The 22671-nt window shown below is 39.9% G+C and overlaps 1 protein-coding gene across 4 annotated transcripts in view; it reads left to right on the forward strand.

The window, feature by feature from the left end:
* Positions 1-22671, forward strand: part of NRG3 (neuregulin 3) — a 1273738-nt gene that overhangs the window by 948434 nt on the left and 302633 nt on the right. For all 4 annotated transcript variants that reach the window (XM_075559154.1, XM_075559155.1, XM_075559156.1 and 1 more), the window contains exon 3: positions 3292-3365. In XM_075559154.1, the coding sequence (XP_075415269.1) occupies positions 3292-3365 (74 nt within the window). The remainder of the gene's footprint in view (positions 1-3291; positions 3366-22671) is intronic.

Below are 22671 nucleotides of genomic sequence, written 5' to 3' on the forward strand. Positions count from 1 at the left end.
CACACTGTGATGCCATCCTTTCAGAACCTCTAAGTAGAAAGCTTGATTAACAGTCTGACCTGTTGGAATGGACTCTAAATGCACGATGCCACTCACATCAATCCGGGGTTAGGGGAGGGATACCCCCCATATGTGTAATACAAGAGAAGAAATGGGAATAAAGCATCTGGACTTGTGACTACTGTCATCACTTCAGCTTTGACAAAGGACATTGGCTTCTGTGGATGGTTGAGGAAGGTTTCTATTCATTGTAGAAAGCGCTTCCTGAACTCCAATTCCAGATCTGGGGACACACGCTCCATTCCTGCGTACTCACACCAGATACACAGGGACTAAATTCCAGAAGGTCACGTGTTTGCATATTTTCTCATTTTTGTCTGTCTTCTCTTCTCTTTATCTCTTTTGCCAAAAGCTCCTCTGGAGAAAGGCTTTTGCTGATGAGATGATAAGGGTCAGCGGGAAGGGTCTTCCATGATGGAGATGAGGGTTCAATGACTAGCCGATGTACCACAAGTATCATCACCAACCGCCTGTCAGAGAGGAGTTTTGTGTTGATAGGATGCTGAAAGAGCAGAGTCTTCAGACTAATGTAGACTATAAAGCGGCCTTCCAATCCAGTTCTGAAACTCAGAACATAAAGACCCTCTACGTGATCCACCACTGACCGGGGAGAGTGCAAGCCTCAAGAAGGATTTCTTCTATTGTGCATCCATTTGCTATGAGTTGATACCAACACAACATTGGCTACCAAAGCCACGGAGATGGTTCAAGTACTCCTTGGGCCTTCCATCACTGCCACAGCTTAACCCCTCTCTCTCTCATTAGGGGCCCCCTTACCATGGTTACCTATTGAACTGTCCTATAAGATTTCAGTTTGCACATTGGCTTCTTAACTATGCCCTTTACTGCTGCCTGTGTTTGTATTTGAGAAGTAAGTATAAGGAGACCACATGGTTATTAAGTTACTAGTCTCAGAGGTAGCAACTCCAAGGACTAAGAAACACACATGATTTATGATACATATTTTCAAAATAAAATTTCTTAGTGCTTGTAGACTTAGTAATTTTTGTGGTTGTTTTCACTTTTGATAACAACCCTTCCCTCCCTATTAATTTTTAAACAATTGGTTGTCAATGCTGGCTCTATTTCCTGTTCTGGGCATATTCTTAACTCTTACATCATTATCTGTAGAATTAAGTTTACTTGCAAACAACCAAGGGGCATTGACGTTTTCAATATCAATGATGTTACACAGGCTTCCACACAATAAATAAATTCAGAGAAAGGGAAATAAAAAACATCCTGAGTAAGCTGAGCAGAACTTTGAAAGCAGTTCAGAGTTAGGGCAAATGAGTAAAATGCTATTTTGGTTAAGGCATTAATTACTCATTTTTTAAAACGTGTATAAATCATTAAATATTGCCTGGATACTTTAAAATGTTAATTTCATTGTGTTTTGTTAAAATACTTTATGTGAATTTATCTTGCTCTTATTATACTCCTATCTCTTTCAAATGCCAAGTGTTATGAAATAAACAAAAAAAAAGAGTGTCTCTTCTAACAAACCCACCCCCACAAAACATACAAATGTAAATACAATGTTAACCTATTACAGCCGCTTCTCACTCATTGACATGGTTGAGATCCCAAATCAGATTATCTGTGTGAAAATCAGTATATGTGAAGATGAAGGATGATCACATCAGATTACACAACTACAAACGACTATCATTGCAGATCTTCCATATTACATAATTACTGAAATGTCAAACTGCATATCTGCCAAGACCCTGAAGCTGGTGTTCTAGCTAAATTGACAAATAAACTTTAATTATTGCAGCCAGTGTTAATCATCACTAACATGTGTTTTATTCCTGAGCATTTCCTGATTTGCACAATGATACACCTACTTTATTTCAAGGAAATACATAAGAAATGCTATGAAAACATAAGGCTGTGTAAACAAATTATTTCCATACTGCGCTGGGTGTGTGAAAGAGCCATATATCAGAGGTCTTGTTCTCAGTCTATGCAAACAATTGCCAAACGCACTGCAGTGTACCCGACTTAAAAATGTGTGGACAAGAATGGCCTGATTACCTGATTTCCAATTTGACTCACAATAAAAGTAGAAAAATTACCTGGTGGCTTTCAGTGCTGGTGCAGCAATAGCAATTGGCCTTATTTAATAGTTTATTCCAGTGTGAAAACAAAGTGCGATCTTGGGGGAGAGAGCCACAACTGGCTGAATCCACACTGGCAGAATGGTCAATTGCGTAGATTTTTTTTTTAACAACAAAAGGATCGTAATTTGTTACGTCTGAGTTTTATGCCAGCGCCACACTATCCCCCTCTGTAAGTAGGACAGAATCACCCCACACGCAGCCATGCCTGTCCCTGCTGCAATCAAGCATGGCAGACTAAGTGCCAAGCAAGCCACTGAATGCCACCTCCCCTTCAAGAGGCGATCCAGAGACCAGCAATTTGGCCTTTAGTGGACGGACCCTGCTCTCTGAGTCCCCAAGCAGCCCTGATTGTGCAAATTGTGAAGTATCCACATGGGACTGCCAGAGCTGAGAGGACATGCTTCAATCCGGGGACATCCTCCATATTGTGCCTGACTCAGGAATTTGTCTTTTGCAACGCTTAACAGAAAGCAGGAACTTTCCACGTTTGTGGAATATAAATGAGAAAAATTAAGGGAGAAACGTATGGGTGGAGAGAGGCCGTGCGTATAGGGCGATGCCTTTCATAGCTTGACAGGGAAAATGCTGCTGTTTTTAGCCAAGGTATTGTTTGATGCCGATTGGAAGGAAAACCTGGAGGATTGGGGGGGGGGGGTGGGAGGGTGGGGGGGGGAACAAAAATATAGTGAAATTCGCAAATAGAAAATCTCATAAAACACCAGGAAAAGGAAGACACTAAAGCCCCAAACAGATCAATCATATTTAAAAATGCACAATAATTAGAAATCAACTGCTGCAAGGTGAAGGAAGGCCTTTTGCAGCCTTCTGTAGACCAGGGTGTTGTTGTGATATAAACACACGCACACATGACTTCATGCAAACAGTGGATGCAGCATGCTAAGCTGTATAACAGTAAATCTGTATTTTTTTGGAGTCAGAAATAGTCATAGAATCTTCTGTCAATGTTGGAAACAGACGATTGACTGACACTGATACGACAAAGGCATAAATATACTGCTCTCACTGTGCTCTCATTGGTTTCTCTTTTACTTTTTGAGACCTTGAACTGACTCTTTTAAACCATATGTCCTGTTTCCTTTCGCAGGTGCAAAGAAGGCTACCAAGGAGTCCGCTGTGATCAATTTCTGCCGAAAACAGATTCCATCTTATCAGATCCAAGTAGGTCAAGTATTTTTTCTTCACCTTCTAGCGCAATGTGTAGGCAGCCTTTACTCTGTGTCATGCTTGCTCACTAAGATGTTGACAACAGTGTGTATCTGAAAACCGGCCGGAATGCAAGCTAGGACAGTCCATCGTAGAGCCAGTTAGAACCTGGAAACTGATGGCCCTTGGTTACCCTACAGGTCTGGACATGAACCTTAGAATCAATGGCCCTTAGTCACCCTTCAGGTCTGGACATGAACTCCTTCTTATTTTTCAGTCAAATAATAGATATGTAAGAGAAACCATAATACAAGAGAAATTCACATGCTTATTCAAATGTATAATCAACCATTTGAAATAAAAAGACAATATTTTTTCAAGGCAAAGTGAGGAAGCGTTAAGAAAGCAAACAGAAAACACGGGAAGGAAGTGGGATCAGTGATATTTCATTCTGGGGGTTACAATCAATGAGTTGAAACAGCATGTATATGAAAGCTGTTGTTGTTCGGTGCCATCGAATTGGTTCCGACCCATAGTGACCATCTGCGCAACAAAATGAATCAATGTCCCGCGTCTGCCTCACAGTGGCTCCCACGCTGGAGCCACTTGGAGCAGCCATAATGTCAATCCATCGCCTTGGGAACCGGTCTCTTCTGAGATGACATCCAAAGTCCTTAAGTTGAAGTCTCTCCATCACTGCCTCCAAGACTACTCTGGCCATACTAAGACGGTCATCTTGTCCTTAGAGCAGCCCATGGTACTTTCCACATTAGCTCAACAACAGAATGCAAATGATCAGATTCTTCTTTGGTCTTCCTTATTCAATGTCCAACTTTCACATACATCTAAAGCAATGGAAAACACCATGGCTTGGGTCAGGTCTTCCTGAGGCCTCAAAGTCCCCCCTGCCACCCCCGACTCTAAAGAGGTCTTGAGCAGCACACTTACTTAATGCAAGATGTCTTTGGATCTATTGACCGCTGCTTTCCATGAGCATCGATTCTGGATCCTATTAAGACTGAGTCCTTGAGAACTTCAAACTTTTCTCCCTTTATCATGTTACTTACTGGTCCATCTGTAAGGATCTGGGGCCTCTTTACATTTCATTGTAATCCATACTGACGAATACAGCCTTGAGTTTCATCACCAATTGTTTCAAGTCCTCCTCACTTCCAGCAAGCCTGGGTGTGTCACCTGCATATGAATCCTCCTCTAACCCTGATGTCACAGGCTTTTTCATATAAGCCAGCTTCCTGAGGGTTTGCTCAGACTACAGTTTGAATAAGTGTGGTGGAAGGACACACCCTGGCAAACACCTTTCCTGAACTTAACCATGCAGCATGCCCTTGCTCTGTTCGCATAACTGCCTGTCGAGCCGTGTACAAAATCCTCAGAAGCACAATGAGGTGTTCTAGAATTTCATTCTTCTCAAGGTTATCCATAGTTTGTTGACCTACACAGTTGAATGTTGTGGCATAGTCAATACATCACAAATAAACGTCTTTCTGGTATTCTCTGCTTGGAGCCAAGATTCGACTGGCACCAGCCACGATCTCCCTTGTTCCATGTCCTCTTCTGAATCCGGCCTGAACCTCTGGCAGCTCCCTGTCAATACGCAGCTTCAACCATTTTGGAAGATCTTCAGCAAAATTTTACTTTCATCTGATGTCAGAGATATTCTTCAATAGTTTGAGCACTCTGTTTGGTCACCTTTCATTGGAATGGGTACAAATATGGATCTTTTCCAATGAGTTGGCCAAGTACATAACTGTCTACCTAATATCCTACTATAGATAAGTCCTTCCAGTGTCCCATAACTTGTTGAAACATTTCAGTTGGCATTCCATCAATTCCTGACACCCTGTTTTTACCTAATGTGTTTAGCACAGCTTAAAATTTCTTCCTTCAGTACCATTGGTTCATGCTCCTGAAATGATAGAATGTTGACCAGCTCATTTTAATAAAGTTATCCTGTGTATTTTATCATAGACTATTTTGCTTGTAGGATCTCTCAAAATTGCAAATCAAGGGTTCAATATTTTCTTGAGTTCTTTCAGCTAAAGATGTGCTGAGAAGGTTCTTCCTTTTTAAAATTACTTTTCTTCAATTTTCTTTAGCTACTCTATGATTAAGAACCAGATTCAGAGTCTCCTCTGACTTCTAGCCTTTCTTTTCTGCCTTTTAGATGCTATTTTGCTTTCTTCAAGGTCCAGTTTTTCATGTCCTCTCATAGTTCATCAGGTCCTCTGTCATTAGTGTTCAATGCATTAAATCTGTTCTTGAAATTCAGGTGAGACAGATTCAAAGTTATATTTTGGCTCTCCTGTATTTATTTTAGTTTTCTTCGGCTTACACATGAGCAATTGATGGTCTGTTCCACAGTCAGCCCCTGGCCTGGTTTTCGCTACTGAGATTAAGCGTGTCCAGCATCTCTTCTTAAAGCTTCAGTCAATTTTATTTCTGTGGAATTATCTGGAGAAATCCCTGGGTATGGCTGCCTTTTGTGTCATTAAAAAACATTATTTACTACGAATAAGTGGTTGGTGTTGAAAATTTCCATCATTGGATCTCCTGTTTCAATTCTGTAGCAAAGTCATATTTTCTAACTACTGTTCCGTGTTCTTACTTTTGCATTTAAATTGCCAAAAATTACCCAGGCATCTTGGTTGCATGTTTGATCCATTTCTGACTGAAGTCCTTAGTAGAATTCTTCCATTTCTTTATCACTGGCTTTTGTGCTTGATTCATACATTTGAATAATAAACATATTCATTGGATTTCCTTGAAGGCAGATAGACATAATCCTATCATAAAGAGCACTGTACTTCAAGAATGATTTTCAATGTTCTTTTTGACAATGACTGCAACTCCATTCCTCTCAATTGTGTTAGTCACAGTATAATAAATCGTATGATTTTCTGACTCCAATGGTCAATACCATTTCATTTCAGCTCACTAACACCTAGGATGTTGATCTTAGTGTGCAGTATTTCAGTTTTGATGACTTCCAATTTTCCTAGATTCATACTTAGTACATGCCATGTTCTGATGATTAGAAGATGTTTGCAGCTGTTTCTTTTTGCCTTAAGTCGTGCACCATCAGCAAGGCTTGGCTGACTTATACCACTGTGGTTAAGTCCACTCTGAACAATAAGCTCCTCCTCAGTCACATTCCACATGATCTCCAGCCCCTGGCACAATCTCTGACAATGCTCAGGTTCTGTTCATTCAGCCTTCAGGATCTGACAATGTTGCAAAGCTATGCATAAGATTATCAGTGCTTCTCCCACTGAAGTGGGTAGCTGGGTCCTTCTTCAAGGTCTGTGTTTAATTTGGAAACTCTGCTGGAAACTGTTCTCTTTGGTTGACCCTCTTGGCATTTGAAGTACAGTGACTTCCACCACCCAGGATCACAGCATTGTTATATGAATAGCTGAATGGAAAATGTATCTGCTTTACAATCTTTCATCCAATTTACACTGAAAGAAAGAAAGAAGAAAAGAGACAGGTCTATTGTATAGACAACTCTGGATGATTTTGAATCCCCACACTGTAAGTTATGGTTTAGTACTTAACTGTTAAACCGTTAAATATATATTAAAATATTAAGGAGGGTGGGAGAAACTTCAAAGAACGAACACAGTCCAGATTTTGCCCCTACGGGCCTGGCCTCAAGATTCAGTTCTCTAAGCTGTACCGGGGATTCCAGCCAAGTACGCTTCCTTCGCTTCCAGGCCACCTAAATGCACTTCCATTAGAGGAACAAGATTATAGAGAAAATAAAACGTGCTTGACACATAGATGGATGGATGGATGGATTGTGATAAGAGTTGTAAAAGCCCCTGAAAAAATGATTTTTTTAAATGAAGAAAACAAAACCAGAAAATAAAATAAAGGAGTTGTATTTCCAAAAATATTATCCAAAGTAAAATCCTTGTGTTTATAATGTATAATAATATTGAACTAATGCATCTTTGTCTTACTGAACTTGGAAACTACACATCTAAAATCACATAAAAAGTTTTCAAACATCAAAGTATTTTAGCAACATTATGGTTCAGTATTGAACTTTTAACTGCAATGTTGGCAATTAAACCTGTAAGACACTCCATGAGAAAAAGATGAGATGATATGCTTCACTAAGGATTACCAGTGTCGGAAATACTACATAGGTTCCCTATGAATCAGATCTCATCCAGTGCAATGGGAATTATATGTGCATCAATTGCTATTCTAATGAAAAATTATTTACTTCATCTATGTAAAAAGACAATTTTGTATTAAAGATATTGCTTGTCCTTAATGTTTCTATAATGTAAAAAGGTAACTTTCTTTATCAAGAGGTCCAATTTTACTCAGATTCACATTTTTACTTTCTCTGTGAATCCTGTTCTACTTTCCCCATAGCTGCTGTGATAGAATCACTGCTAAAGAAAGAGAGTTTGGTTGAACCAGCAATTTAGTTTAGTGAGGACCATGACATGTGTTTTCAGATAATAAGCACAGTGGTAGGTTTTGCTGAGTATCAAGCATGCGTAGCACACATTTCAGCAAAACATGTTGCAGTTGAGGACCAACAATAGTCACCTTGTCTGCCAGCCAGTTTGCATGTGCTGCATAACGGACATTTCACCATCTTTCAAAATCTTTTTTAACTGTGTGTTTTGTTTTTCCCTAGAATTCCCAGTGACATTTACTCAAGTAACTGCAAAGTTTCTCAACAATAAAAGCCTTTGCTTAATTTAATGGTTTTTTATTTTAGCACGGGCACCTGTTTCACAGAGATTAATTTATATTTTCTTTGAAATTTAGTTCTTGAAAAAAAAAGTGATGGTTGTTGAAGATCAAGTAGCCAGTTTACCTCTGGTCTCAGGGATGTGAGGATCCCTTCCCAGAGGTTCAGCCAGGCTAGTTGCTGCTGTCAGAGGGATTTGCATGGGTTTATTTTGTGAGCCAGGGTCTTGAGTATTTGTGGTTTAAAAGGCTAGTCACTGCTGTGGTTAGAGACATACATTTAGAGCACTCGGTGTCTTACATGAAGAACTACCTTGTAGGTTCTTCTTTCCTTCTTGGCTTTGCTCTTTTATTAATTTTTATCCCTCGATCCCTTCTTTCCTCTGTCTCTTTCCTTTTACTTCCTTATTTGCTTTTTCTTTCTTCATTTTTGCAAGTTATTTTCTCCCATTTCTCCTTCCTCCTTTCTTTCTTTTTTCATATCAAATATTTTATTGTCTTCCCTTTATCCTTTCCTGCTTCCTCTTTTCAACATAAAGTCATGCAAGATACTGAGCAAGGCCATGAGCTTTGTACAAAGTGAGTAGGATTATATCTCTATTAATAACCTCATCACAATTATTTTCAAGTGTACAGGACAGTCCAGCAAGGCCAAAAGTGAGAGCAAAGCTCACCATCACAACTGTTTTGTTCCTCAGAGGAAAATAAAGCCATGAGTCACCAATCCTGTACACACAGTGTCTTATGTATAAAATATTCAGTACAGTGGGTTTTATTATCATTTTTATCAATTACAGATACATTCTAAGTAAGAAACCACAGGATATTTAAGTAAAATATAGCTCATATATTGTGCTATATTAAATAACTTTTAAAATAATAGCTGGGTAAAATAGTTTAAGTTAAAGAACATAAATGAGCATTGTTTTTCTAGATTCTTAAAAAAGGAACATCTTTGACTCTAAAATGAAAATAAACATATTAAAATTCCAAAACAGAGTTTTTATCCCATAAGACAGATTAGAACTGCTCATTGGGCTTTTTATATATAGATATAAAGCTTCTTGATGGAAGTGTCAGTCTTTCTCCCATGAAGTGACTGGTGGGGTTGAACTACAGACCTTGTGATTAGTAGCCCAATGCTTATGCGACAACACACCAGGAGTACTTTTTGATATTTTGGTTATGTAATTCAATTTTTTCCTCCTTTTTTAAATGTGAGTAAAATGGTGTACTACTATGAGAATTACATAGAATTACATAGAATTAAATAGAAATCCAAACTAAGCATGAAAAAATGAATGGAATAATCACTGAGCCCCACTATAAATGGGGAATTTAAAAATTTTTTCTCATTTGATTATACAGGCATTAATTGATTTTTATATACAATAATTGATTGTTTCTACAGATAGTTTCAGAGTATGCAGACGACAATATCTAAATCAGTGGTTTTCAATCTGTGGGTCACAACCCCTTTGGAAATCAAATGACCCTTTCACAGAGGTTGCCTGATTCATAACCAAAGCAAAATTACAGTTATGAAGTAGCAAGGAACATAATTTTAACATAATTTTTGGGGGGGGTCACCGCAACTTGAGGAACCGTATGAAAGAGACGTGGCATTAGGGAAGTGGGAACCACTGCTCTAAATGGTCAGACTCTGGGAATACCTAAGACTGGTTGGCATTCTGTGGGTTCTGACTCATGACAACCCTGTTTGGGGCAAAATAATACGGTGTCCCATAGGGTTTTCAGTGACTGGATTGAAAGAAGTAGGTTGCCAACCCTTCGTTTCAAGTTACCCCTGGGTGGATGGGAACAACCAAACTCTTGGTTAGCAGCTGAATGTCTTAGCTATTTACAGCCCCCTGGGACTTCTCTGAGAATACAAAGGTAGAATGAAGATCCTGGGGCCTCTTTATTAGTGAGAGAGAATAACAGGGTTACATATGGGGAAGGGCCAGGAACAACATGGATCATTTTTGTCAGCTTGGAAGATGTATTTGGCCCGCAAGCTTTATACTGGGCTTATCCATTATGCCACTGAGTTGCTCTTGCTACTTTTGAATTTCTATTTCAAAGATTTTGGATTCTCATACAGTAGTAGTACATCATTTTATTCTTTTTACAAAAGGAAAAGAATTTTGAATTCCACAACCAAAATATCAAAAAGCTCTCCTGGTGTGGTTTCACATTTGAAAAATGTCAGCAATAACCTTTTAATCTTAACAGCTTTCCCACCAACAGTGAAAACCCTTGAGTGCAGACACAAGTTGTTGCTTTTAGGCACCGGTTCTGACCCATAGCAACCCTGTGGGAAATAGAACACAATCCTGGTTCTGTGACATCCTGACTACAGAGTTGAATCCATGGAGGAAAAAAAAAGAAGCAGAGTCCTAGAACTGAAAAAATGCAAAAAAGAGAGATAGCGGGTGTGAGCTCTGAGAGGACTCATAAGTGTGCCTAGAGAACACAAGAAAAATCCCAAACTCCACCCTGAAAGAAAGTCACCTGCTCTCAATCAGTGGGGGGCTGGAAGGGGCAGTCATTGAGGGTATTGGCCAATCTTAGTGGCTGAGTTCAGGCCCATGTGTGATGTAATATTGCAGGTACCTAGTGTGTGTGCCCAGGTTGACGTTCACCTGTGCCTAGATGACTTTAGTCTGCTCATGCCCAGTTTTTTATCATCCCCATAGGTGTCTAACATGGGGCTGATTTTTTTTCAACCTTGGTTGTGCGTAGCCAGTTAATTTTTGTTTAACTTAGGCATTTTGTAGAGACAACCTCTTCATCCTGAATCTTTCTACTTTGCATAAGGACTGGTCCCTTCTGATAACATATGTAAAGTATGTAGCATGACTTCTTACCATCCACACTTTTAAGGATCATTGCAACTGTATTTCCCCAAGGACCGATTTATTTGCCATCTCTCCCCTACACATCACCATGATCAGGTTCATATGGGTTCTCACTGTAACTGCCGAGCTGGACTTGACTTTCCTTGGATGATTTCCTTACACTCATGGTTTAAAAGGGAAACACTGCAATTGCCCTCATTTTATATATGAGGACATGAGACCCCCCAGAGATGATAAATAATCCTCCCCAAGGTCACGCAGCTCATCAGCCCTGCAGCTTTATTTCTATGCAGATGAATCTCCAGCCTGAGCTCCCAGCTGTATTTCTTGCATTTCTTTAAATCTTCCCATCTCCCCTTACTTTGAATATGATGCTCATCACTCTAAAATTCATGGACTGTAACTCAATGACCTGAAGCAAACATTATCCTAAGCAGCAATATTTGCACAATTTTCATATCTTAATACAGCAACTTGAGCTTCCCTAGAGATTTAAATCCCTAATGAAATTTCCTTGTCAAAGTTCTTGCTGAAGGATCGTTTAATTTGCTGCTATGATATCTTTGAAATGAGTCAGAGCTCAGAAAATAAGCACCCTTTCAACACCTTCTCTTTACTTTTCTCTCTCTCTTACCCAATCCTCCCTCTGCTGTTCCCTCTCTCTCAACTGGCCCCATTACCCTATACCTTCCACCCCTTCCCACCTACTCAACTCATGTTTTCACTTAGGAATACCTCATTAGATAGAAGTGAGAATTCTTTGCTTGTTTATTCTCCTAAAGCATTGAGTATTATTCAGGAATACATACCTTTGTAAATATGTATAGCATATTTTTAAAATACATATAGCCCAAATGGACATGGACTTGGGTAAAAGAGGCAAGGATGTTATAAGAAGGGACTCAACACTGCTGTAACTAACATTTGTACACTGGCCTCTTATGGGCACCTCAGATCTATTATTCTAAAAAAAATTTTTTTTTCAGTTGGTCTCAACAGTAATATAGAACATTTCACTCAGACTCTTGTTGGTAAATGTCACTGGGTCAGTTCTGACTCAGCCGGACTCATGTGTAACAGAACTAAGCACTACCTGATCCTTCACCATCCGCATCTATGTTAGGTGTGAGCACATTGTTGCAGCCACGGTATCAAGCCGTCCGACTTTTCATTGCCGATCAACTTTACCAAGCATGGTCTCCTTTTCCAGGGATTGGTCTCTCCTGACCAAAGTTCCAAAGCATGTGACACAAAGTCTCACCATTGTTGCTTCTAAGGAGCATTCTGGCTCTACTTTTTCCAAGGAAAATGAGTTGTGTCCTTTTGGCAATCCATGGTACTCTCAATATTTTTGCCAGTACTGTAAATTAAATGAATTCTTTCTTCTTCCAACTCCCTGATGTGATGTGCAATTTTCACATGCATATAAGGTGGTTGAAAATCCCATAGCCTGGGTGCACCTTAGCTCTTCAAAGGGTTGTTGCTTTACAACCCTACGAAGAGGTCTTGTGCATCGGATTTACCCACTGTCATTTTTTGTCTGATCTCTTAACTTCTGTTTCCATGAGCATTGATTGTGGGTCCAGGAAAGATGGAAAGCTTGACAAATTCAGGAACCCCTTCCTCCACTTTTCATGATGTTACTTGTTGTTCCAGTTGTGAGGATTTTAGTTTTCTTTACATTACATTGTATTCATATTAAAAGCTATAATTCTTGATTTTTCATAAGAAAATGCTTTGAGTCCTCTTAACATTCAGCAAGCATGGTTGTGTCATCTGCATATCACAGATTGTTATTCAATCTTCCTCTAATCCCCGTGTCATATTCTCTTCATATAGTCCATCTTCTCTGATTATTTTCCCAGCATGCATGTTCAGGAAGTATGTAAAGGATTCCATCTTGACACACAACTTTCCTGATATTAAACCATGCAGTGCTCCCTTGCACTGTTCACACAACTGCCTCTTGATTCATGTACAACTTCGACGTGAACACAGTAACTGTTCTGGAGATATCAATTTTCCCAAGGCCATCCATAGTTTCCTATGATCCATACAGTCTAAGGCCTTTGAATTCTCAATGAAATACTAATACATATCTTGGAGCCAAGATCCACCTGACATCAGCAATTGTACCCCTTGATCCACATCCTTTTCTGAATCCAGACTACATTTCTGGCAGGTTCTTCTTAGTGTACTTTTGCAATGGTTGTTGAATGATTGTAAGCAAATGTTTACTTGCATGTGACCTCAATGACACTGTTCTATAATTTTCACAAGCTGTTGGGTCATTTTTCTTTGAAATGGGTTCAACTAAGGGACCAGGAAGTAGAAGCTGAAGAGACAAAGACCTTCCTGCACAGTTGACGCAGAGACAAAACTATCCTTTAGATACAGTCTTCTGAATTCAAACTTGTATCCTTCTAAACTTTAAGAAAATAAATTTGTGTTTAGTCAAACCACTTTCTTCTAATATTTCTGTTATAACAGTCTGGATAACTATGACATAATATGGTCTCAGAAGTTGTATGCTCCCTGACAGGTACCTAAAATATGGAGGCAATTTTAGAAATGGGTAAATGGGTCAAGGCTAAAAGAGGGACTTTTTTAAGGTGCCTAATAATAAAATTTAGGAATCTTGATGATGCTATGGGCTACGCATTAGTCTGTTAACCACGATGTTTGTGGTTTAAGCCCGTTAGCAGTCTCAAATCCCTAAGGAGAAGTTATAATCAGTCCTATGAAGCATTGCTGTGGATCAGAATTGACTTCATGGCAGGTGGCTTTTGAATAGTAATGCATAGATTGCCTTAAAGAGATTGTTGGTAGAATTATGGCCATCGAAGACATTCTGGGGAGGACTGAGAAGGGAGGGAGGAGAGGTGGAGGAAGAGTCTCTATTACCTTTGAGAAAGGCAATATATGGTGTTTGCAACTGAATCTCATTGGAAGTGTGTACTTTAAGAGTCCTATTTGTGAGACTTCAAAAGACAATTGTGAGCATGTTATTGAACAGTGAAGAAAGGACATACCTTCTCTGTAGTGGCAAAAACTTCACTGAATTATGTCCAAACTTTGGGTGGAAGGTAGAACTTATGAATGATTCTCCTCACACCAAGGCCAACTTCTGTGGTCTTCATTACCTCCCCTATACCGTTAGTCTCCCCTCCTCCTCCTCAAAGGTCAAATAATTCCCCCCCCCCCTCAGTGCCCTTTCCCATGCAACTTAACTCCTCTTTTCTGTTGGCAGTGACTCTGCCCCCTGTCGGTTCACTTTCTGCTGCTCCGCCTCAGAAGTTTCTTCTATTAACCCATTAACTCCGTTTTCAGACCCTGCTTCCATTTTTCCTCTCTGTGAAGTGGCTGGAACAGAAGGGTTAGTTGAACATCTGGCAAGTTCTTCCTCTGACCCAGACATTTAAATTAAAATGTTCACCTACGTTGCTCAGTCTTATGATCTTGCCTGGCATAATGTCTATATAATTTTCACAACCACTCTAATCCCAGAAGACAAGTAGAAAGTCTGTGTCACTGCTCAGCAGAGAGGTGATGAATTTCATGCCCCAAACTGGGATAAACCCATGGGCTTCACTGTGGTTCCCCAAAAGGACCCCGTGTTAGTCTGGGTACTTTAGAGCAACTAATCCACAGAAACTCATGTATAAGAGAGAGTTTTATATAAAGGTTAACTGAGCATCAAGAAAACATCCCAACCCAGTGCTGCCCAAGCCCACAAGTCCAACATTAACCCATATGTCCAACACCAGTCCACAAAGTCCTCCTCCATCTCACAAAACAGACATATCGAGGCTGACTGCAGGAGGAAAGCCAAATCAGTGAACATGTAAGCGTCTTAGCACTGACGGGGGTCTCCACACAGCTGCTCCAGCACCCAGGGCTCCATCAGGGTAGGTCCATGTGGCTTCCCCCTGGTGGTGTTCTGCAGGAAGTGAGCCTTGCCAGCCGAAGCATGGACCTAGCTAAGGAAGCTGTATCCTGGTCCGACCATCACAAAGTAAGAGAGCCGAGTTAGAAAGGCGAGGCTCACCGAGTCATTTATCCCTCCGCCCTTCAATTAAGCCCACTTGTGTTTATCAGCCAGGTTGGCACAATAAACCAACTAACTCAGACCCTGATTGGAATTAACGAATTGGTCATGGGGACTGCACCCTTCTAGGTTACAAGGTGATTTATATCATCGAGGGTCTGCAGAAAACCACCGATAAGATAGTCAATGATGACCAAAGTTAGAGCAACCACCCAAAGTCAGAATGAAAGTCCTGCCCAATTCTGTCACGTTTGCCAGAGGCTTTCCCCAACTGCACCAGAATGGACCCGTTGTCACCAGCACACACTGCTTGACTCCAATCACATTTCATTTCACACTCAGCTGCAGACATTAAGGAAGGAAAAGAAGAAAGATTAGAACATGGCCCGCTCACTCCACAGCCAGTCCTTCTCAATGCAGCTTTTAGAGTTTGCAACAACAGAAAGTACAGTCAAAATCAGATAAGCTGCAAGAGACAAGGCTGAACACCAGATGTTAGCTGCTACCCTAGAGGCCAGGTTGAGTATATCGAAACCAGTTGCTGGGCCATGCATGTGTCAGACACCTGGCCCCATTTCAAATGTTCCCAAATGCGACATTGGAGAGAATGCCCAGGATGCAAATAAATAAATAAGGTCACTGGGGAACTCACTGCCCAATCCAAAATAAAGCAGGTGGGATAGTTCATCCCCCGCACCTCCTGAGAAACCTCTGCAAGAGACCTCAGTGTCCTGGCTGGTTGGCAATGGAGACCTGATGCTTCCCAGGGTCAAAGGTCCCTAGGGAGATCATCTATCTCGTGCCCAGGGTATGAGAGTTTCCTAATGTGCCTCAGTACCCTATTGCCCTCCAATACTTGAAAGGCCTTAAGCCCATCATCTCAAATCTCTTTTAAGAACAACCTATTGAGGGCCAACCACTCTCTCTACAACACAGTGATGATGATGCAGATCATTAAAAAGCAGTGGTAGCTACAGACTTGGTTCAAGATTTAGAGCCACCAAGAAGAGTGAGTTTATTGATGGAAAATATTTTGGAAAAGAAGTCCAGAGAGCCCTAGTGTAGTCTGAAAGGCCAGGCAAAATGTAGTGCTGAACTTCATATAGGCCAACGGTGGGCTTCTCACCAAAGGCTGGCTTTCTGGTGGGTCTTCAACTATTGATTCGTCCTCTGTAATATCCCTCCTCCTTTTCCGTGTGCACCTTCTGACACCCTATTAACAGAGTACCCCAGACTTGACTCTTGTCTCAGACCTAAACTCTAAAGTCCATTCAATCATTGTGGGGATCCTGTGAATATCCTGTTTCTTCCTGGGGCCATTTCATTCTCTCCCATATCTCTGATCTCTTCCACTGATATTGCTTCTATTGTTTCTATCTCCCATATCTCTGATCTCTTCCATTGATATGTTTTCTATTCTGCCCTTCACCTATCTTTGTGCCGGAGTGGTGTGTGAGAAGGCTGTCTCCACCTCTTTCGTAATTAGATTCCTGCCCGGTGTCTTCCACTTATCATCTCTTCTACCCTTGCCATTTTCTGACTAGCTGACACTACTGAATTTGAGCCCGATTTGATTTGATTTGATTTGATTTGATTTGATTCAGAGGATGGAATACTGGACTTGGATCTCTGTGACATTTCATGTTATGTTTGAATGTGTTATGTATATGGCAAAAACAGGAATTTGGATGAACTGGAGGCTGGAATGTTACACATTGAATTATATTTCCCAAAATATGTATTATAAATCCAAACTTCGTGACCTGTGGTTAAAATTCCACTCAGTAATGGGTTTATTTATTACGTTAAATAGTCAGAATCGGTGTAGGGTATAGCCTTAGATATATATTCTTTTGAGATATGAAAAAGATTTAACAAGGGAGAATAGGAGATGAATGGTAAGAAAGATGTCAACGCACCTACAGATCTCCAAAGAACCAGGAGAAGACGCTGAGCAGATAAGATCTCCCTCCAGAAATGACAGAGGTGAAATACTTCCCTTAAAGTAAGTGCCCTCAATTCAAGACATCTGTGAAAGCCCCCACTTGTGTTTCTGTAATAGCAACACTAGATCATTAAGACCTGCGCTGCTAACTCCTATCTTCATTGTCTCAGCCTTCACAAAGAAGGAGCAAAGAAGTCTGACTTTCTGGCCACAGCACCATAAGTCTCAGAGACTGATGTATTCTCTCAAGATGACCTTCCTGGATTGGGCTACTTCGGTTGGTTCTTGCTTCACGGCAGTGAACGAATTCAAGTGACAGGATCACTCTTGTAATCCAAGGGAGTTTTGAAAAGGAAAGGGAGAGTTTCAGGTATCACCGTCTCAACAGGGACATATTTCTGGGAAGCATGCCAGGCCATGCAGGGGTTCACAACTGGGCACTAAAAAGAAACAACACACACACACATGGAAAGGATACAGGAACAGGAGCCCCAAGCCCCCAAACCCATGCTTGTAGCACCATGAAATCCCTGAGGCCAAGAGAGTGCTGGCCCCAGCAGGCCCTGGGTGGACACACAAAAACTTGTGCTCTGCTTGGCTGGGAGGTGTGTTTGAAGGTATTGGCTAATCCTATTGGCTGATCTTAAGCACATTTCCGTGATGTCATGAGACTGGGTCTAGTCTATGCTACCAGGTGGACCTCCTACGTGGGCCTAGGGGGCTTGTGTCTGAGCATGCTCAGTTTGGATCTTCCCATAGGTGTTTAATGGTTGCCGGATTTCTTTCAACCCCTCTGTTGTGGGGCTTTGCAGGCATGCGGGTTGAGGGGTATCCCCTTTTATCCCTAATCTAGTGACAATAACAGGGTCTATAGCATTTCCATATATTTCTTGCTTCTCAACCCTGAAAGAATTCACGTGGCAGAGCACTTTTGGAATCCAATGGCTTCGATGAGGGAAAGGGAAGTTTCATGGAATACAGTCTCAGATAGTACACGCTGTCCCGGGAAAGCATGCAAGGCCGTGGGAGAGTGTGCGACGGAAATGGCCGTTTCAGAGAAGCACAAAAAGCCACGTGGAAAATGGCTGTTCACAGGAGTCCATAGAACCAAAAAAGGAGTCCCAGAACCAACCAAGCAACCAAACAACCCACCAAACAAACAAACAAACAAACAAACAAAACAGAGAGTGTGAGCCCAGAGAGGGCGCGTGCGTGCGTGCCTGTGTGTGCTGCACACGCGTGAGGAGAGCCCTCAGTCTCTGCTAGTTATCTCCTCCTGTGCCGGGGCGGGGCGTTGCTTAGGGCAGTGGCCCATCTTAGTGGCTGAGCTCAGGCTCACAGGTGATGGAATGTTGCTTGTGTCTGGTGTGTGTGCCCAGCTTGACCTTCACCTGTGTCTGGGTGACCTTGATCTGAGAATGCCCAGCTTTGGATTGTCCTGATAGGGGTCCAATGTGTGCCTGATTTGTCTTCAACACTTTTATTGTGGCATGGGCGTCTAATTTTTGTTTAGCTTTAGGCATTCGGTGGAGGCAACCCCTTTATCCCCGATCTTCCTATCAATACCATTAAGTCTATCTTTAAATATTGTACAAAATAGGAAACTTTTATCAATTATGCATGCAAATGCTCATGATTTCTAGAACACTACGAGAAAAAGGTTTTTAAGGAATATAAAATCTTCCCCTGATTACTTTCATTTAGTGATAACCGTTAAGTATTTTAGTGAAAATTATTCTGTGCATTCTCTACTTCTTATGTGGAGTATATAGCTCTCGTTCCCTTTTAACCGGTACACTGAAAGCAGAGTTCATGTGACTGGATAGAACACAGGGGTCCTTACTCCTGGAGTTGACTCTGGTTTCCCAGGTTGCAAACTGTCACCGGCCTCGTTGACCTAACTCACTGGGAGACTCTCGTTAAGGAAGATGATGGGCTCAGTGTAGTTTCTTGAACAAATCTCTATATATGTATTTTTAAGATCATTTTATTGAGGACTCTTACAGCTCTTCTAAAAATCCATACATCAATTTTATCAAATATTTCTGTACATATACTGCCATCAATATTTTCTAGACATTTACTTTCTATTTGATCCCTTGGTATCAGCTCCTTCCCCCCCCCCTCACTCCTCCCATCCCACCCTCGTGACCCCTTGATAAATTATAAATTATTACTATTTTCATATTTTACACGGATTACTTTTTCCCTTCCTCCATGGTTTCTTCCCCCTTCCTCATCCCAGCTTTTCCCTACCCTCCTGGTATTGCTACTCCCGTTTCTATTCCTGAGGAGTTTCTGTGTCATGAGCTCTTATCTGTACCTGTGTACAAGATGACAGCTCTCTGAGATTGTCTTTCGTGTGATTCAACCTAGTGCACAACTTCAACGAGCTCTGACAAAGCAACCTATCAGGTTTTTTTTTTTCTCTTCATAGACTCCCAGGGCAACAGAGGGTTCTCTTTCTTAAACTTCTGGCTCTTTCTATTTTTAAACTAAGCATTGGACATTAAAACTCATTAGAAGATTCTACATTATTTAAATATTTCCTTTTAAAAGTTGCATATGGTGCTTTGTGTAAAACTTCACAACTCTTATTTATTATATAGATACATAAATCAAATCACAGGGATGAAGAATCAGATGAGAGCACATTTTTAAATAACACACCCTCTCTTCACTAACGGACTGTCTCATTATCCCACATTTTACATGTGTGACCATGGCAGAACATCTACTTTCTGACGATTTTTCTCAATAATGATGTGTAGCCAGCAGCAACGAAAGATGAAGTAATCAATTGAAGGTTGATGGTTAAGGTTCTGCGTCAGTGTGACTGACGAAAGACTCTCAGTGGTTTGGCAGGCATATAATGATGGAATTTGATAGTAACGTAATGATGTAGTTATCATCTGATGCACTCATACTCTATTGCTGTGTATTATTGAATTTCACATATATTTGGAACCCTAACCGTGTTACTAAGGAGAAAGTAGGCTTGTATATCTTATTTTCCTTTCAAAATCAGGTTCATTCTCTATGTGTTTAGTAAGCTTTAAACTTTATACATTTATGTACTTTGTTTTTATACCAGATATATCATGAGGTATTTCAATATTATTATGTAATATTATAGTCTATTAATTTAATATTTAAAAAAATAAAACATTATGGAGATATTTAATAATTTTTCTTTGGTAGGGAATGGTCTCCAATTTTTCATGAGTCAATGATTGGCTTGGGTCAGGCACACTATAATCCTTGGTGACATCTTTGCTTGTGCAGCAGAATTGCCCGATGCACTATATTATTTGAGTTCTTGAGTTCTACTTCCAAGAACATTGATTATGGATCTAAGCAAGATGAAATCCTTGACAATTCCAAGCTTTACTCCTTTTATTGTGATGAGACTTTTTAGCCCGGTTGTAGAGATTTTTATTTTTTTTACATTGGGTTGTAATGTATTTTCAAGGAGGCAATCCTTGATATTCATCAGCAAGTACTTCATGGCCTCCTCACTTTTACAAGCAAGATTACGTCATCTACTACATCAACTTGTTAGTAAGCCATTCTCTCAGACTGATGTTGCAGTCTCCTTGTAATCTAGCTTTTCAGATGAATAAGTAAAATGAAAGAACACAACCCTGACCCCAACTTTTCCGATTTTAAATCATGCATCATTCCCTTGTCCTAGTCAAAGGAAAGCTTCTTGGTCCACATACATGTTCAGCATGAGCACAATAAAATGTCATGTAATCCCTATTCTTCTCAGTGCTTTCTATCATTTGTTGTGGCTCACACAGTTGAATGCCTCTGCATAGTCATTAAAACCAAGGCAAAGATCGTAATGATATTATCTATTCGGCAATGATATCCCTTGCCCACATCCTCCTCTGAATCCAGTCTGAAGTTTTGGCAGCAGTCTTTTGATGTACGCTGCAACCATTGTTGAGTAATCTCCCCCCAAATTTTAACTGTATGTGATATTCATGATACTGTTTAATAATTTCCATCGTTTTTTGGGTCACCTATCATTGGATTGTGTGAAAATATGGATCTCTTCTAGCTGAACAGATACCTGTTTCACAGATTTCTGGTCATAGGTGTTTGAATGCATCCAGTGCTTCATCAGTATGTTCACACTGTTCTGTAGGGGTTCTATCGATTCTTGGAACCTTGTTTTTTCATTAATTCCTTCATAGTAGCTTGGTGCCGTTAGTTCCATAAGTTCTTGCTCATGTACTATTTCTTGAATGGCTAAGCATTGACTCATTGTTTTTGGTTCAATAACTCTATGCATAATTCCTTTCATCTTCTCTTAATGTTTCACCCACAGAATCTTTCATATTGCACCCGAAGGCATGGATTGCCATAAGTGCAGCAGAAAATTGCTTTTCTTCTTTTTTTTAAAATTTTTTAAAAAAAATTTTTAATCGCTTTTATTCTTATAATTTTCATTTATCAAACCAAATGACATATTTTTAAATTTATAAATTAATGGGGGAAAATATGCCAAACCTATGTTTTAGGTTGCATTTATTTGAATACCAAAAACACTGAATAATTAATTTCTTTATTATCAGTCATTTATTATTTTTTAAATATTGTTTGATTTCATATACAATTTCTGTCTTACTTATGAGAGTTTGTCCTAAGTATAAAACATATATTGTATGTTGAAAATTTTCCAGGTTGTTCTTTCATTCCCTGTTCACGGTGTTTTGAAACATACAGAAGTGTGTTAGTTTTCCTTTGATTTTAGCTAACTTAAAGTTATTTTTAAAAATAATTCAGATGTCTGTTTTCATGATGCAATCAAGCACATATTTATTTAACTAATTTAGCCATTTCCTTTATTATATATATACTCTATTATTAGATATATGTATTCTTATTTATCTGCTAATCTTTATGAAAATATATATATATGTATGTTTTGAATTTAAAATAATCTTTTAAAAATAGTTCATGTCATTTATTAAATTATTTTAAATGTTCTCATGATGTTTAATAGTACGTTTATCCTGGTCTATCATTAGACATATTTACAGCTGATTGTTGAATTTTTATCACCATGAGGGTGTTTAATTTTTATGCTATTTATAATGTATTTTACATTCAATCATTGTGTTAGTCTGGGTAAACTAGGGAAACAAACCCACAGAAATGCATATGTATAAGAGAGAGTTTTATATAAAGGCTAAGTGTACATTAAGAAAGCATCCCAACCCAGTGCTGCCCAAGCCCATAAGTCCAACATTAACTCATATGTCTGACATCAATCCACAAAGTCCTCTTCCATCTCACAAAACAGATACAATCATGCTGACTGCAGGAGAAAAGACTAGTCAGTAAATGTGTACACATCTCAGCACTGGCAGGGGTTTCCACATGGCTGCTCCAGCACCCAAGGCTGCATCGGGGTACATCCATGTGGCTTCTCCTCAAGGATGTCTTGCAGGAAGTGAGCCTTGCCAGCTGAAGCAGGGAACTGGCTAAGGCACCTGTACCCTGGTTCAACCATCAGAAAACAATGGACCTAAGAACTAGAAGGGCAAGGTTCACTGAGCCATTTATGTCTCCACCCTTCCATTAATCTCACATGTGTTTATGGGGCAGGTTGCCACAATAAACCTTGACTATTTTAATCATGCTAATTTCATTTTATCCCTTTCTTTTAAAAAAAATAATGGCAACCTCAGTGTTTCCAAAATTTGGTAATATTTACCCCTG

The sequence above is a fragment of the Tenrec ecaudatus genome, chromosome 10, assembly GCF_050624435.1.
Source record: "Tenrec ecaudatus isolate mTenEca1 chromosome 10, mTenEca1.hap1, whole genome shotgun sequence".
NCBI classification, from domain to species: Eukaryota; Metazoa; Chordata; class Mammalia; order Afrosoricida; family Tenrecidae; genus Tenrec; species Tenrec ecaudatus.